Source organism: Synchiropus splendidus, chromosome 18 (assembly GCF_027744825.2).
Source record: "Synchiropus splendidus isolate RoL2022-P1 chromosome 18, RoL_Sspl_1.0, whole genome shotgun sequence".
NCBI classification, from domain to species: domain Eukaryota; kingdom Metazoa; phylum Chordata; class Actinopteri; order Syngnathiformes; family Callionymidae; genus Synchiropus; species Synchiropus splendidus.
Window position 1 is genome coordinate 4,017,843 of NC_071351.1, and position 16,012 is coordinate 4,033,854.

At 53.4% G+C, this 16,012-nt stretch overlaps 2 protein-coding genes across 3 annotated transcripts in view; one reads left to right on the forward strand and one right to left on the reverse strand.

The window, feature by feature from the left end:
* acap3a (ArfGAP with coiled-coil, ankyrin repeat and PH domains 3a) overlaps positions 1 to 4,266 on the forward strand; it is a 28,980-nt gene extending 24,714 nt beyond the window's left edge. Inside the window, exons 12-25 of one of the 2 annotated variants that reach the window (XM_053849354.1) lie at positions 238 to 289; positions 410 to 510; positions 593 to 704; positions 766 to 974; positions 1,036 to 1,105; positions 1,218 to 1,312; positions 1,369 to 1,586; positions 1,664 to 1,753; positions 1,817 to 1,906; positions 1,967 to 2,181; positions 2,238 to 2,347; positions 2,411 to 2,521; positions 2,586 to 2,647; positions 3,760 to 4,097. In XM_053849354.1, the coding sequence (XP_053705329.1) occupies positions 238 to 289; positions 410 to 510; positions 593 to 704; positions 766 to 974; positions 1,036 to 1,105; positions 1,218 to 1,312; positions 1,369 to 1,586; positions 1,664 to 1,753; positions 1,817 to 1,906; positions 1,967 to 2,181; positions 2,238 to 2,347; positions 2,411 to 2,521; positions 2,586 to 2,647; positions 3,760 to 3,866 (1,642 nt within the window). In that variant the 3' untranslated portion in view covers positions 3,867 to 4,097. Of the gene's footprint in view, positions 1 to 237; positions 290 to 409; positions 511 to 592; positions 705 to 765; positions 975 to 1,035; positions 1,106 to 1,217; positions 1,313 to 1,368; positions 1,587 to 1,663; positions 1,907 to 1,966; positions 2,182 to 2,237; positions 2,348 to 2,410; positions 2,522 to 2,585; positions 2,648 to 3,759 lie in introns of both variants that reach the window. The other variant, XM_053849353.1, reaches the window with a different exon arrangement.
* Positions 4,267 to 9,041: 4,775 nt separating this feature from the next.
* Positions 9,042 to 11,697, reverse strand: sdf4 (stromal cell derived factor 4). Its single transcript, XM_053849674.1, has 7 exons — positions 11,531 to 11,697; positions 10,907 to 11,247; positions 10,693 to 10,829; positions 10,428 to 10,541; positions 10,198 to 10,356; positions 9,731 to 9,906; positions 9,042 to 9,665 (listed from the first exon to the last, which is right to left on the reverse strand). The coding sequence occupies exons 2-7, from the start codon at positions 11,215 to 11,217 to the stop codon at positions 9,489 to 9,491; spliced, it is 1,074 nt and encodes a 357-aa protein (XP_053705649.1). The 5' UTR covers positions 11,218 to 11,247; positions 11,531 to 11,697; the 3' UTR covers positions 9,042 to 9,488.
* Positions 11,698 to 16,012: the final 4,315 nt, after the last annotated feature.

Sequence of the window (16,012 nt, forward strand, 5' to 3'; positions counted from 1 at the left end):
ACTGTCCAGTCTGAGCTTCCGAGGAGGTTCATGATTTGATGGAGACACACAGGAAGTGCTGAGCCACCGTCACGCGGATGAGCATCTCACCATTCATCTCAGGAGTTTGCTCTCCGTGAGCTGCAGTTCTCCTCTGATGCCCAGAGCCAAATCGATGCCTCTCACAAGCTTCATGCGCCGAGCATCTGAGTCCATCACCAGCATGTTTTATTCATGCCGCTCCGCTCTCCTCTGCAGGCGCTGGTTCTCCATCCAGAACAGCCAGCTGGTGTACCAGAAGAAGCTCAAGGCAAGTGCATGTGTGCCACGTCGCAGGTGTCAGTCAGAGTGGCCTTGCTCTGCCTGGACTTCTTCTTGAGCTTGACTCTTCAACTCCTCTGAGGGGGACTGACAGCAGGCGTGTGCGCAGGATTCTCTGACCGTGGTGGTGGAAGACCTGCGTCTGTGCTCGGTGAAGCCGTGCGAGGACATCGAGAGGAGGTTCTGCTTCGAGGTGGTCTCCCCAACAAAGTATGACATGGCGAAGGGCTTCGGTTGCCTGTGTTTGTCCCTCGGGACTCGCTCAGATGTGTGGCATTCGCTTGCGTGACAGGAGCTGCATGCTGCAAGCCGAGTCGGAGAAGCTCCGACAGGCGTGGATCCAGGCGGTCCAGGCCAGCATCGCGTCAGCCTACAGGGAGAGTCCCGACTCCTTCTACATGGAGGTGAGCCGCTCCAGCTTTCCTCAGCTTCCGTGTGAGACTCACCATGCCTGTGTTCCGCCAGCACCTGGACCGGACCGCCTCTCCGTCCACCAGCAGCATTGACTCGGCCAGCGAGACCCGGGAGCGCAGCGCTCGGGGCGAGTCCATCCTGCAGAGGATCCAGGGTCTGCCGGGGAACCAGCAGTGCTGCGACTGCGGGCAGGCGGAACCTCGCTGGGCCTCCATCAACCTGGGCGTGCTGCTGTGCATCGAGTGCTCGGGCATCCACAGGTGAGCGAGGCCGCTGCTGCCGGCCGACCCACATATGACCGCCGCTGTGTTTGTGTTGCAGGAGTCTGGGCGTGCACTGTTCCAAAGTGCGCTCTCTTACGCTGGACTCCTGGGAACCAGAGCTGCTGAAGGTGAGGATGCTACCTCTGGTCCACCCCCTCCGGTCCGTTGCGTCTGGTCCGCTGGCTCCGGTCCGCTGCCTGCGGTGAGCCGGTCTCTCACCAGTCTCTCGTGTGGTTGCAGCTGATGTGTGAGCTGGGCAACAGCGTCATCAACCACATCTACGAAGGCTCCTGCGCCGACCACGGACTGAAGAAGCCGCTGCCCACCAGCTCCAGGTGCCGTTGCCTTAAACCGCGGTGGCGGTCCTCCTGACTAACGCTGCCCCCTGCAGGCAGGAGAAGGAAGCCTGGATCAAAGCCAAGTACGTGGAGAAGAAGTTCCTGAAGAAGCTGGGCTCCTCTGAGGTCCTCACCAACGGAGACAGGAAGGCGGAGCACCGGTGGAGAGTGAAGAAGTGTCGGCGGCACAACAGCGCCACCACGGTGTCCAAGGGCAGGAGGCGGTACCGAGCGGAGCCCGGCAGCACCTCGCCCTCCACGCTGTCCTCAGGTTCTCCTCGGCCTTGTCCTCTCTCGCCCCCTGCTGAGTGACCCGCTTCTGATCCCGGTCCCCACCGTTTTTCACAGCTGTTGCCAAATTCCGCAGAGAATCTCTCTTCTGTCCCGACGAGCTGGACTCGCTCTTCTCCTACTTCGACACCGGCGCCGGACCTCGAAGTGAGTCCCTTCAACTTCAACAGTGGCAGCGAGGCACTGACCCACTTGTCCACTGGGTGGCAGGTCTGAGCAGCGACAGCGGGCTGGGCAGCACAGACGGCAGCACGGACGTCCTGGTGTTCGGGTCGGTGGTGGACAGCGTGACGGAGGAAGGTGAGGCTCGGAGCGAGGCCCCGTGTGGACGGGCGAGTGAGCGTGCGGCCTCGTCCACAGACGGCGAGGAGTCCGAGGACTCCAGCGGCGAGGCGGAGCCGGAGACCTCGGACCCGGAGGACCTGCGGGACCTCCACCCGGGGGCGCTGCTGTTCAAAGCGGCCAGAGCTCGGAACCTTCCCGTCATGGCCGAGGCGCTCGCTCACGGCGCCGACGTCAACCTGGCCAACGAGGACGAGGAAGGGAAGACACCGCTGATCCAGGCGGTGATCGGGGTGAGGCGGAGTCCCGGGCCCCACCTGGCGCCGCCACTGACCCCGCTCTCTTTCAGGGCTCGCTCATCGCCTGTGAGTTCCTGCTGCAGAACGCCGCCGACGTGGATCAGCCAGACGCCAGAGGGCGGGGCCCGCTGCATCACGCCACGCGCCTGGGACACACGGGGTGAGTGGCGGCGCTCGCGCACACGACCGAACCCGGACTGAGCCCCTCCTCCTCCTCCTGCAGGCAGGTGTGTCTGTTCCTGAAGCGAGGAGCCACGCAGAACCATGGCGACCAGGACGGAGAGGATCCGCTGAGCATCGCGGTGCAGCAAGCCAACGCCGACATCGTCACGCTGTAGGTGGAGCCGCGCCTCACGGGCTGCCGCAGCCCCGCCACTAAACCTCGCCCCTCTGCGCAGGCTGCGTCTGGCCAGGATGAACGAGGAGATGCGGGAGGCGGAGGGTCCGTTCGGGCAGCCAGGTCAATACCCCAGCTGCAGCCCCACAGAGCTGCAGTACAGGAAGTGCATTCAGGAGTTTATCTGCATCACCATCGCCGAGTGCTAGGAGAGCTTGGAGTTCTGTCCATCCCAGCGCTCCAGTGTGTTGCCCTCGCTGTGTCCGGGAGCACGGTCTCCACGAGAGCGCAACACACTGCTGAGTCTTCAGCCAAACACTCCAACGTTAGCTTCTTCTCCATCGTCGCCCACAACTGTAAAAGTCAGGCTGAGCGACCTTTGACCCCTGACATGGGTCAGTCTGGAGCACGCCAGTATTGGCCTCTAGAGACGTGTCACCTCATGAGTCTGCTGGTCCATCCGCTGCATGAGGGCTGTAGAGGTCTCCTGTTGCTGCAGCTCAGCTGGCTGAGTGACAATCCCCCTTCAGAGCAGAGGTGCTTTTCTCTCTGTTGACCCCAGAGAAGAGGAGTCGGGTGAAACTCTCTCTGTTTGAAAGCACTTTTTCTGAACCTTCTGAGCATGTGCAGTAGAGTGACTGGAGGCCGATCCCTGTCCACTCCCTGTGTGTGTGTGCGTGTGTGTGCGTGTGTGTTGCCCGTGGTGTAGATACTTTAACACTATTAACACTGGAACTGCCTGCTTCTAACATGTGACTGTGACGTGAATATTGTAGCAGAACTGTGAACAGTACCACTTGTCTTGTCCCGCTGTCTTGGTGACCATAATAAACAGACGTGATGAACTAACTTCTGCTTCTTTGTTGGCTTCCTGTCGATGAAACCTGCGCTGCTCTAACTCCACTAACAGTCTCTTCCTGTGCTGCTGTGTGCAGCTGAGGTCTCCGTGTGTGAGAAGATCCAGTGGCTCTGGATTCACCCAGACGTGCCATGGGCCTCGCTCTGCTCCGACACGGGTGGAGGAAGCTGGGTTTTGAAGGCGCGAAGTCTGGTGCTCTCAATAGAGCGGAGCTGCCTTTGTTGCGTCTGAGAGTTGGGCGGTTGCCTTGGAGACGGCCCAAGGAGCACTCAGATGTTTGCAGTGGAAAGCGTCGCGGTGCTTCTCATTCATGAGGCTTTCTCAGTGAGCCGCCAGCTGGCTGTCATTCAATGGTCTGCCATGTTCTCCCTGCCAGGCGACGCCACCTACCTGGACATCTTCCGCGAGTTCTCCCACATGGCGTCCAACAACCCGGAGAAGCTGAAGCGGCGCAGCGTGCACTTCCGCCACTCCTTCAGGTAGCTCCGGACCCGGGGGGTCCAGGTGGGACCAGCAGGAGCCACGACGGAGAAACACAGGGGGGTTTCCTGGGTCGAAGTGAAGTGTTTGCACCTGTTGAAACTCAGTATATTTTTGTAAAGAGTAGCCCAGCGGGACAGCTGGCTGACCGAAGGAAGTGTTGAACATGAACTTCTGGTCAGAGTTTCTACGAATTTGCTGTAAAACTTGTTTAGAAATGAATCTGTGTTGTGTGGTTTTTTTAACAGCAGATCTGGTCTTCGAATATATTTATGACAATGACGCACAGAAATAACGGGCGTCACGTCGTTTAAAAAAAAAAGCGCTGTGGTTTCTGATGGCAAGGCGCCCTCCTGTGGAGATACTGCAGAATTGCAGGTTGTTTTGTGACCACGATTACGACAAACGCATATGAGGGAAACGTATGGACACAATTTCTATTTGTCTTACAGCATATGTTATGCATATATTCGCGAACACGTAAGGAAAATATTTACGCTCGACGCATTTAGCGATTTAAACTTTGGCAGTTTGCTACATGTAAGTCAATGACAACATCGTTTTCACAGCGAAAACAACAAGGATTTTACGGTTTTACGGTACGCGACGCGTCTCCGGTGCAGCAGAGGGCAATGTTTTGCAGTTGGACCCTGCTCTCGCTCAATAGGAGAAGAAGAACAGCGTCAGCCGCACTTGGAAGCGAGTGTCGTTTTCCTGCTCGTCGCGCGACGGAAGGTTTGAATGTGACCTTTCACCCTCTGCCCTGAAGGATTCTCTTGATGTGGGGAGCTGGTTTGGGGATCTGCACATTATAGAATGTGACTGTTGCAGCCAAACCGATGGACAGAAGAAATTATGAAGTGGAATATAGGAGGAAAACAAATAAGATAAAGTCGATGTATATGTTAATAATGACAAAAAAAAATTCAGAAACTGATCACACTCATCATGAAATGGACGATTTGAAAATGTAATGCTAGTTGTACTAGTTAGTACTCGTAGTCTTTCATTACCAACCATTGAATTCATGGGGATTATTTAAGCAGCAAAGACCACTGCGAGAGTTATGTGAGAAACATTTTATTTATCTCTTTTGTACTGTATTTTAATTTATTTTAGCTGAATAAAAAACAATCATGAATCTTCCAGGGAAATTGAGTCCGACACTCTGAAAAGTTTTGCTCAACTGTTTCATCATTTTAACATTTGGCGGCGCCACCTACTGAGCACTGACGTCATTGGCGCCCACAGATGAACTGCTGGGTCCAAGTGGAGCTCCAGGACGGAGACTTCATTTCTGCAGCACCTTTCAGGAGACTGTTGTCAAAGTGCTTCACAGAAGACCAGGATGAGAACAGAGCGTCTCCTCATGCACCTGAGTCATGAATGTGTTCCCAGCATCTGACACAAAGACAGGCAGATAAAAGTGAGCTGGAAAGGTGGAGGGTCATGTTGGGTTTGGGTCTCCTCTGGCAGACTGTTCCACAGAGGAGGAGCGCTAGACGGAGGGGCACCACCAGAGGGCGCCCTCCCGCCGCCTTGCTCAACTGTCTTGCTCACACGTGTCGCAGTCGGAGCTGCGGCGCGGTGAGACCTGTCTGTCTGCCTGAGCTGTAGACAGGTGGCCGGTCTGCAGGTGAGCGACCGTCCCAGCCGTGAGGCTCAGGTTCGACCGCTGAGAGGCTCGTCACTCGATCCAAGCTCCGAAGAACAGACGAGTCACTCGATCATCTGCCTCAAACGAAGGTGGTCACATGACCCACTGAAGTGAAGCTGGTGGAAGAAGGTGTGGATCTCTTCCTGGGTTCCGCCTCCCGACTGTCACCATGCAGCTGCTTCAGACAAGAGAAACCTTCAGCTGGAGAGCCAGGTCAGAGTGGAGCTCCTCCTGTTCCTCAGCCTCCTGCGGGATCATCGGCCACAGACACGACAGAAGTGACGACTTGGAGATCAGGACTGGTGACTTGAAGCAACTGTGGTCAGTGTCTCCCTCAGGTTCCTGAGAGCCTCTGGAGAGGAACCAGCAGATCAGCTGCCCTTAATGACTGGGCTCTGAGAATGCGAGCTCCACTCCGCTGTGGTTCTCTGGAGTCACCGATGACCTCCTGGGTCAAGGTCGCAACTCATGGATCCATGACACACACCCCACCCTGGTGCCACCTGAGAGGGATGTGACCCAGTCTACAGCCTCCACAGGGCAGGGAGCGGCCTGCTTCAGACAGACCTTTATATGAGATCTGCTCCATCTTCATTCAGGTCAGACACAGAAGAGCTGTGAACATGAGCTGAGGAACCAAGTCAGGAGCTGCAGGTGAAACACTTCCTGAGCTCAGCTGAACTTTAAGATGGCACCTGTCTAAACCCATGAGCAGAGGTGGACTTCAGAAATCCAACTCTTCAAGTGTGAAGCTGCGCTCCTCAACATGCGCTGGAGAACTGAGTGGACCTCATGTCCTTCTGTGGTCTGGTGGCATCAGATGCTTCTCCTCACTCTGCAGTCGTGAGTTCGATTCCTGCATCGTCATTTATTTAAAAGTTGCTCAGAGGAGGAGGATAAATATTAGAATCGAAAATGTCGGCCCCTCCCCGTGTAGCTCACTGGGATGAAGCCTTGCCTACGGTGCGAGGAAGGTGCTGGTTCAAGTCCCACATGTGGCCGATGTTTGGTCCCTGAGTTAAATTTTCAAACATGTTGTGTCACTAAGAAACAGAAAACACTGCCGAAACACTGACACCAATGTGTTCCTGTGGCTTGTGGGGATACACGCTGCTACAAGCCACAGAGCATGTGACAGGTTCCAGGTTCAAGACCCCGGTGAGGCGGATGCTTGGTGACTTCAATTTTCTTGAGTAACTTGTTCAAACGAGAAGGATAAATAGAAGAAACGAAAAGGTTCTTCTGTCTCTGGGTAGCTCACTGGGATGTGAACCTGCCTCTGGTGTGAGGATGGTCGCTGGTTCAAGTCCCAGGTCTGGTGGATCGATGAGAATTTTTTCTAGTGAGACTTCAAACCAGAAGGATAAATAGAAGAAACGAAAAATTTCATGTGTCTGTGGGTAGCTCACCTGGATGAACACCTGCATCAGGTGTGTGTATGGTTGCAGGTTCAAGTCCCGCTTCAGTCATGTCTGTTTTTATCATGATCCTCTGAAAGTGAAAGACAAAAGTTCCCGGAGCTCGTGTCTCAGTGTGAACGGCTTTGGTCGAGTGGTGAGAGCAACATTCCCTGCTCAAGTGTGGAAACCTCGGTCGGTTGGTGCGTGAGTTCGAATCCCACTCGTCCACTAATGTGATGGCGGTCGGTCAGTTGGTCGGTGTAGCGTGAAGAGGTGCAGTGAAGGAAGAGGAAGAGTGAAGGAGCTGGGTGGAGAGAGAGATGGGTGGTGGAAGATTAGAGGAGGTTCTACAGTTTTTTGCTGAAAATTGTTAAAAAAAATGCATTAAAAAAAGGCTTTTTTCACTTTCTTTTTTTGTGCTCCTGACCACACCCTCTCAGTCTTGGACCACGCCCACCTCTGTCTTGCTCTGACACCATCTTTCATTTGCAAGCTCCGCCTCCACCATGTTATTACACCATCTTTCATTTTGAGTCACCATCTTTCGGGTTTTCTGCTGTTTGAGCGGGGACTTCACGCAACATGTTTAACACATCATTTCAAGTTTACGTTCCCTTTAGCGGAAGAGTGGGATTCGAACTCACGCACAACTGGACAACTAGAGCAGGGACTTTAGCTCTGACCACTCGACCACAGCCGTTCACACAACGACTTGACATCTGGCCACTTTTACGTGTCACATTCAGAGGCGTTTGATAAAAAGACGTGAGCGAAGCAGGACTTGAACCTGTGACCTGTCGCATGCATTGCAAGCGAGTAACCCAGTAGGCCACGAGAACAGACCTGTTGCAGCGTTTCTGAGCTCTTTTACATTTCACATTCACAACACAGGCAAAAAACAGAACAGTCTGATCGGGGAAGTGAACTAGGAACCTGCTGCACATAGAGGCAGGTGTTTATCCCAGTGAGCTATACATTCACAGCACAGTAGATGTTCCTGCTCAGTTTTCTTTCTCTTTTCGTCAATAACTTGGTAAAAGTCTAAAGGAGGAGCAGAGGTGGGATTTGAACCCAGGCCTGTAGCTTCTCTTGCAGCAGCTCATCCAGCTGAGCTACTGGGAGGCAGTGAATACATGACTCAACATGTGGAATCAAAGTGGACTCAGGGAAGTGGACCAGACAAACAGGACTTCTTCAGGTCAGCAACATTAAGATAAAGGGAGAGCAGCGGGACTTGAACCGATGTAACAAGAGGGAGCCCCGCTCCTTAAAAAAGAAAGACCACCGACTGTAACCACTCAACCAAGAAGGTTGGAGGCTGACAGAAGGGTGTGGGTTGTTTTAGCTTCAGCTGTCAGGTGTGATCGCAGCAGACATGGAAGATGAAGAGTTAAAAGAGTTGGGCCTGCATGGACTTCAGGAGAGGAGACGCCACCATCATGTGCAGCGCCACCATGTGGTCAGAAGTCTGCTCCGTGTGGAGTTGAGTCGCTCAAGTCGCTCTCACAGCGTGTTTTAGGTTTGTCCAGAGGAAAAGGTCAAGAGGAAATAAAGAGCCGTGGGCGGGACTTGAACCCACTAAAGAGAGAGCAGCAGACACAAGAGATGAAGCTGTCTAGTTGCGTGAGCTACAGACACACTGGAGGAGGAACCTCTGCTGCAGGTGTGGACCTCAGAACCAGGACCAGTCCTTGGAGGCCTCACCTCGTGCAGTGTTGTTTTCATAACATCATTGTGAGGATGAAAAAGTCAGCGATGGCACCATCTAGTGGCTTCTATTGGTAACAGTTTCAGATGGGAAGTATTTTAATTCATTTTCACATTATTGTTTATCTTGAGCACTGTGGAAACCTGTTGTGTAGATCACATGACCAGATGTTCTCCTTATTCCTGGGTTCATCATCCTGAGGTGAGCCTCCATGGGTTTGTTGCTCATGTCAGCAGAGACTCAGAGGTCAAAGATGAAGATGCTGAGGTTGCTATGGAGACGGTGTTCAGGAGGACAGATGGTTGGAGGAAGGAGAGACAGAGTTGGAGATGAAGTGGAAGGTCATGGAGCAGAGGAGCAGGAGGAGTCCCACCCAGTGAAACTGTGGTCAAAGGAATCATCTGCTCATGGACTTGGACTCATCACGAGAAAACTTTATTTAAAAAAAAAAACAGTGAGCCAGTGGGGCGTCCACCAAGGCTGAAGTCCACTGTGAAGACTGGCGCCTCATATATTAAACTCTCATCTGCAACATCCCCATCAACAGAAGGGTCTTTCCAAAATAGTGTCGCTGCCACTGGGTGAAAATAGAGCTTTAAATAAAGATCATAGCAGTTTGAACATTTTCAATAGATTTGTCTCAGACTGAGGGGCCACCAGGCCGCCCCCCTCTGACGTCGCCCCCTCAGTTCCTGGCTCTGGAACCCCGAGACTGTTCTCACACACCCGCACACACACTGGGAACAGCAGAGGCTCAGGAGGAGAGCAGGGGGCCTGAGGTCTGCGGGCGCAGGAGGATTCTTAAAAACACAATCGCATCTGTTCGTCTCTCAAACAGCAGCCAAGATGGCTGCCGCACTTCAGAACTCCTCGTGCACGTTGCGGGCGTAGTCCATCAGCTTGCTGCCGGTGAAGTACTCGCTGTACTTGAGGATCTCGTCCAGCTCCAAGTTGTGGTTTTGGTTCTCGTCTGCCACCGCGATCATCTGCTTGGCCTCATTCAGAGCGTTGTGCTCGTTCATGGGGTCCATGTACTCCTGAGGGGGAGGAGGAGGAGGCGCATGAGAGGCGGCGGCGGCGGACGGGACGGCGGAGCACTCACCTCCAGCTCACTCATGGTGACGATGCCGTCATGGTCTGAATCGATGACCTCCTCAAACTCCTTCTTGCGCTCCTTCACCCACTCGTCGTCGATGTCCTGGGCCTGCTGGTTCTCCACGGTGCCCACGGGCAGGGAGATGAACTCGTACAGGGTCAGCTTGCCGTCATGGTCCAGGTCTGCCGGGAGAAGAAGACACGGCCTTCATGAAGTGTGGAGCAGCTGACGGCGCCGCACTGAAGGTGAACACCAGCTGCTCTCAGCAGATGCCAACCAGGACTGGTCCGACCTGTTGGCGCCGGCTTCACCACCGTGGTGGAGCAGGAAGTGAACATGAGGCAGGGTCAAACATGACGGCTTCACTCTGATGCGTTCAGCTGATATGGAGCACAACAGCAATAGAACAAGGAACAGTTCTGCCCTGGAGTGAGAGCCAGTCTCCACAGAGAGAAGCTCCTGCTGGGACCTACCCAGGTCCCTCACGATCTCCTTCACCATGTACTTCAGCATGCCCTTGCTGTGCTCCGGGTGCAGGAAGGACAGGAACTCCTCTTCGTTCAGCAGCTGGTCTGCAGGCGGGCTGTCGGCTTGGTACCACCGGTCCTTCAGGCTCTCCAGGACCTCCTGAGCTGGAACGACGGTGAGATCATTATCAGCAGTCAGTCACATGGTGCGTCCAGAGGCGTCCAGGGACACCTACTCTCCTCGTCCAGCTTCAGGTCTTCGCTCTTCTTCACCTTCTCCGCCACCTCCTTCTCATTGAAGCCTTTGCTGGCCAGGAACTTGATTTTGTACTCGTCCCAGGTCACCAGACCTGTGGGCCCAGCACAAGTGACTCAGCACCGGTTGCCGTTGCCATGACGACAGATTACACCTGCTGCCATTAAGCTGAGCGTGAAAGCTCAATATTTATTCATCGTCATGGAGACGGTCAACAATGTCATCGCCGCTACAGGACGCCTCACCGTCGTGGTCCGGGTCCACGGCCTTGAAGCTGTTCTTGTTCTCCAGCATGGCCTCCTGGAAATGCTCCTCGGTCTTCGTCATGATCCAGCGCTGCATCTCTTTGGCGCTGACGCTCTTGTCATGGTTGTAGTCCACCCTGTGGGAACAGAGCTTCCACGTGACCTTCGACCCCCCGCCACAGCAGGACCAAGACAGACGCCGTCGCGCACTCACTTGGTGAAGATGTCGATCAGCTTCTTCCTGTTCCTCCGAGGCTCAGAGTCCTCGTCGAACTCCTCCATGTCTTTGCCCAGAAACACCTCCTTCTGGAAGTCCTTGTTCAGGTGTCCGTCCTGCTCCATCTTCACGCCGTTCAGGTGGTCTGGCGGCAGAATCTCGTTCTCATCCTTGTTGTCAGGACTCTTGTCTTTGGCGGCGGACATGTTGGCCGGGCGTGCGTGCGCGTCCTGGCTGTGGAGCAGGAAGTAGAGGAGCAGCGACAGGACCAGCAGGTTCCTGCACCTGAGCCCTCTCCAGACACCCATCGCTGGTCTGAGACAGGAGCAGTCAGACCTCTGCAACACACCGAGTGGGTTTTTCCAATGAAGTACAGCAGAGAGGAACTCTAACAGGTTTTGTTCCAGTCAAAACGACCATCGATCCACGTCACTCCAGAGATTCCAGTCTCACCACGCCCCCATTTATTTACATACGTCACCTCAAATACGAGCCGCACTATTTCGCGATTCACTGAAACAGCGAGATTTGTTGACATAATGAAATGAAGCGAAATCCCGAAGCAGGAGCCGCGACATGGTGCGAGGAAAACTGCCTCAGACGCGGCGAGGAAAACTGTACCTGTGAAGGGCTGGAGCCGGAGCGGAGGTTCGGTGGCGAGCGGCGGCTCCCTGAGAGTTTTCCAAACACCGGCTGCTGACTCGAGGGTCGGGTCCTGCGAGTCTTCTAAGAAGTGCGCGTCACCTCAAGCCAGGATGTCAACTGAGCTAGCGGCTAACAGGACGCTGCTTACTATGCAAAGTTACCAGAGAACGCGACAAGTACTTCCGGTAAACGCTTTCATCATAAAAGAACGCGAAGGATCAGACCGCCTTTATTCTCCACTTGAATGTTTATACGTTTTCTCGTGTACTATACTTCCATATCTCTTTCACTAGTACGTTCAATTCAAGTTAATGTATCGTGGTTGAAAGCGTCATCTGTTGACAGAAGCTGAAGCGTGTCTAATACAAATGCTCACTTTTATTCTGAAACTTCCTCTTTATATTGGTCGTTTGTTTATTTAGCTTGACCACAGACATCCGGTAAAAGGCGGAAGTGCCAACAGATACAGGAAGCGCAAGAGCAACACCGATGTGACGTCACTGGACGGCGTGAGCGTGTGTGTGCGTCATCAAAGTTTGACGTTTGCTCCGTCAGTTTTTTTTTTTTCAGAAAAAAAGAGTCACGTGGACAAGTGACAATTTCAATGCAGCTTTTAAACGTTCAGTCGTTTTTGCCTTTTATTCGTGTTGACATCAGCTCTGACGCTTTTAAGCGTCAGATAAATCACTGCGTCGTCATTTCGTCAGACAGTCGGCTCAGTATTATTACTACTTACACTTAAAATGTCTCATTTTTAATTCAAACTTTCCCCGGTGTAATGAGCTCACTGTTTTGAAAAGTCCAGTGCTGGATCTAAACTCTTGGTGGCGCTCTCTCCCAACATGACAACTTTTCTTTTAATTTCACTTTGGCGTTTTCTCCTGTGGTGTCCAGTATTGTGCTCACTTTTATTCATTAATTTCAGAATGAAATCAATCATATATATATATATATATATATATATATATATATATATATATATATATATATATATATATATATATATATATATATATATATATATATATATAAATATATATATATATATATATATATATATATATATATAGAGAGAGAGAGAGAGAGAGAGAGAATTTTGAATGTGTTATGGTTTTCTGACTTTTATTTTCTAAGGATTTCATGATATTGCAATATATACAATAATGAGAAACCTCATGACGCAGCTGCTAACCAATTCTTACTTGACCTAAGTGTGATGGAGTTGCGATACCCGACTTGGCCACTGGGGGCTCTGCGCGTTTGGAGTTGAGTCTTCAGAGCTTCACCAATGTGGGAGACTAATGCTGTTTGGACCGTAAAGACGAAGTCTGCTTTTGACCGTTGCTCTTGCGCGCGTGTGCGCTAACAGAGGAGAGACGTGGCGGCGGCGTCCTTCTCTCATGACTGTCTGGCTGAGGCGGCGCAGCAGCAGCTGGGTGTCTGGTCGTGTTGAAGCCAACTCCAACTCCAATCCTCTCGTGGCTCCTAAATAGCTTTAATGCACCTGAGGCGCCAAATCATTTGACCTGTGTCGGCCCGGGCTCCTTCTGGCTCAGCGCGCCCCTCACCTCCCGTTCTGCTCCTGTCAGTCCAGGTAACAGTCAAGAGGGAGAGCCGGGCGGGCGCTGCCCCCCTCTGTGACATTTGTGTTTGGAATCAGCCCCTGAGGTTCCGCTGGACTCAGCTCATTATCTCCGGCTGATTCTGCTTTTCACTCAAGTCCAGGAGAGTTGCTGAGGCAGCAGGCCGACGCCTCTCTGAAGCTCCCGCTTCAGGACAAAACACAGCTTCAGAGGATCCCAGAGGGTTTCGCCCCCACAGGAACACTTCTGCTCAGATCGACTCCCAGCGTTCTGCTGGTCTCACTGGAGACGGAATGGTGTCAGAAGCCCACTCCGGGTCTCCCGCCCATCCTGGGCCAGGGGCAGCTTGACTGACAGCTGCTGCCTCCGTGATGCCATGACCACATCTGCAACAACATGTTTGCAGACGATTACCTCACTTTTACTGGGACTCCATGTCACCTCAGCCCTCTGCACACACACACACACACACACACACACACACACATTCCTGCTGGCTTCATAATCTGGCAACTGCGAGGAAGTGTGAGGCATTTCACTCAGGCGACTCATGTGGCGGCGTCCAGCATGAGGTGACATGTTACGCTCCAGTCGTACCGGCTTCAGCAGACGCTCAGGCCAAAGCTGAAACCTGCCGACGCACAAACCTCGTCCAAACTGACAGAAAATCTTGCCCTCTGGCTCAGCTCTTTTGTGCCCACTGAAAGTTGCTCAGCAACAACTGTGGGTCTGGATGTCGAGCAGCTGACGGCATGTCCTCGTGTGCTCCCCACAAACCGTGTCCTTATTTTCCACTCGCCACGGACGCGCATCAATGTGGCTTTGTCCGGAGTTTTCCCCTTGGAAGCAGCTGTTCCCGGTTGCTGTCAGGCCCGGGAAGAGTGAGTGACAGTCTGGGTACGGAGCTCAAAAGAGAAGAAACGCTGTGTTTGCACCTGCAGGGGGCGAGAGCTCTTTTAAACCAGGCACTATAGCTTGTGCATAAGTGAGAAAGCAGCTCGCAGCCAGCTGACTTTCAAGGTCTCGCTGGCGGTGACCAGCGCCTCTGCTCTGCTGTCACAGTTGGATCCTGAGATGGAAGAGAGGGATCATGTGGGAGGAGTGGAGGGGGAGAAAGTGTAGGGAGGAGAGTGGTCTCAGACAGACTGTCTGGCTGCACGGAGAGCGCCAGCACTCATATGATTCAGGGGGTCAGAGGTCAGCCGGGCTGATGAATATCAGGCCCAGCCTCTTCACTCCTCACAAAAGAAAGAGGCTTGTTTTCACTCGGCGCCTCTGGAAAGTTAGTTTCAGGAATCCCAGTTGCCAGCACGAGACTGTAAACCTGTCTGACGGCAGAAGAGTTACGCTCCCAAATATTAACTCCTTTATCTGTCTGCCAAAACACCGCCGCCGCTGTGTTTCGATGAGGCAGTGGTGCACCACTGAAGGTCTGCTCTGCTGAGCCCCTGCCGCCAGGGCCGCGTGCTGCAGTCAGGTCCCGCCTGCATGTCCCACGGACCCCGCCGGAGACGGCAGCGGTGACAGGCATGACTCACTGTGTGCGCCGGATCATGCTTCCGCCAGGATGTGCTTAGACTCTTGACAGTTTGAAACGCTTCCACGGTGAGTCACAGTTTCTCAATTCAACGTGAAGCGCACTTTGACAGCCGCTCACTCTGAGCTCACGATATTTTAAGCCATTTATTCTGACCAAACATAAGTGTTTACGTGACGGCGGACATCAAATATCAGCCTCCAGATTTGATATTTGTAAGAGCGTCTCTTACAGCAGCTCTGTCGGTGGGAGCTTGAGACATTCCTGAGCCAGAGTCACTTTCTCACCATCCAATTCCAAAGACGCCGCACGTCACCAGCACATTACTTAAGAGCTGAGCTAGAAGGCAAAGCTCTGGACTCTCCTCCCGTTCCTTCCCTCGGTCGCCTGCTGAGGCCCTCATCGGCTGCCAGGCTGGAGCCAGGTGAGCTGAAGTCCACATGGATTACGCTGGCTTGTTTTCGGTCTGGGCCCCTCACGGACGGCTGCTTCTGGACAGTACGGCATGAGAAACGCAACAAATGAGCTTCTCAGGTCTCTCATTGGGACAGAGACGCCACATTCCACTGCTGCTTATGGTTTTGCAGCTATGTGACTGGGAGCCATTAAGACGATACCAATCTCACCAATGGCTCCAGTTTGGGCCTCCCGAGCGCAACCTGCCCGGCGCTGGAGAATCCAAACACCCCCCCCCCCGACCGCCAACACTTGTCTCCCCGAAGAGGTGGGCATCAGCACCGACAATCGATGCCAACGACAGATCCCTGTCAGACGCGGTGTAATTACCCGGGGAGATAGCGTGTCATTACAAGCGGAGGAGGCCGGGTCTCTCTCTCTGCGGCTGTGTGGGACCACTGTTGCTCCCATTTGTCCTAAAATAACTGGCGTAATTGCAGCGTAAGCCGCTGAGTGACAGAGCGAGGCAGACATGACAGAGACGCAGTTTTCGGGGCCACGCATGACTGCGGGACGCCTCAAACGCTCGCCACCGCCGCGGCTTGACAGGTAAATTGCTCCAAATGCTTCGCTGCCGTGTTTTGAAACGCGACACCATGTGATGCCAGATTGTTCCGAGGTCGGCGCGTCGGTGGGAAAGCGCTTACAACATTTCGCTGAAGGGCCACAAGAGCAGACCGATGCTGGTCACCAGGGTTTGTTTGGCTTTGTTTGCAGTCACTTGGACCTCCAGGGGAAAATCTGAAGCTCAGCGAGGGACACACAGGAGCCTGGCATGCCCAGCAGGGAGAGACTCACCGTCTGCTCCGCTCCGCAGGTCGCCATGTTTGGAAGCACTGACAAACAGAGGGAAGACAGAGGCCAAACAAGCCCGTCCTTCCA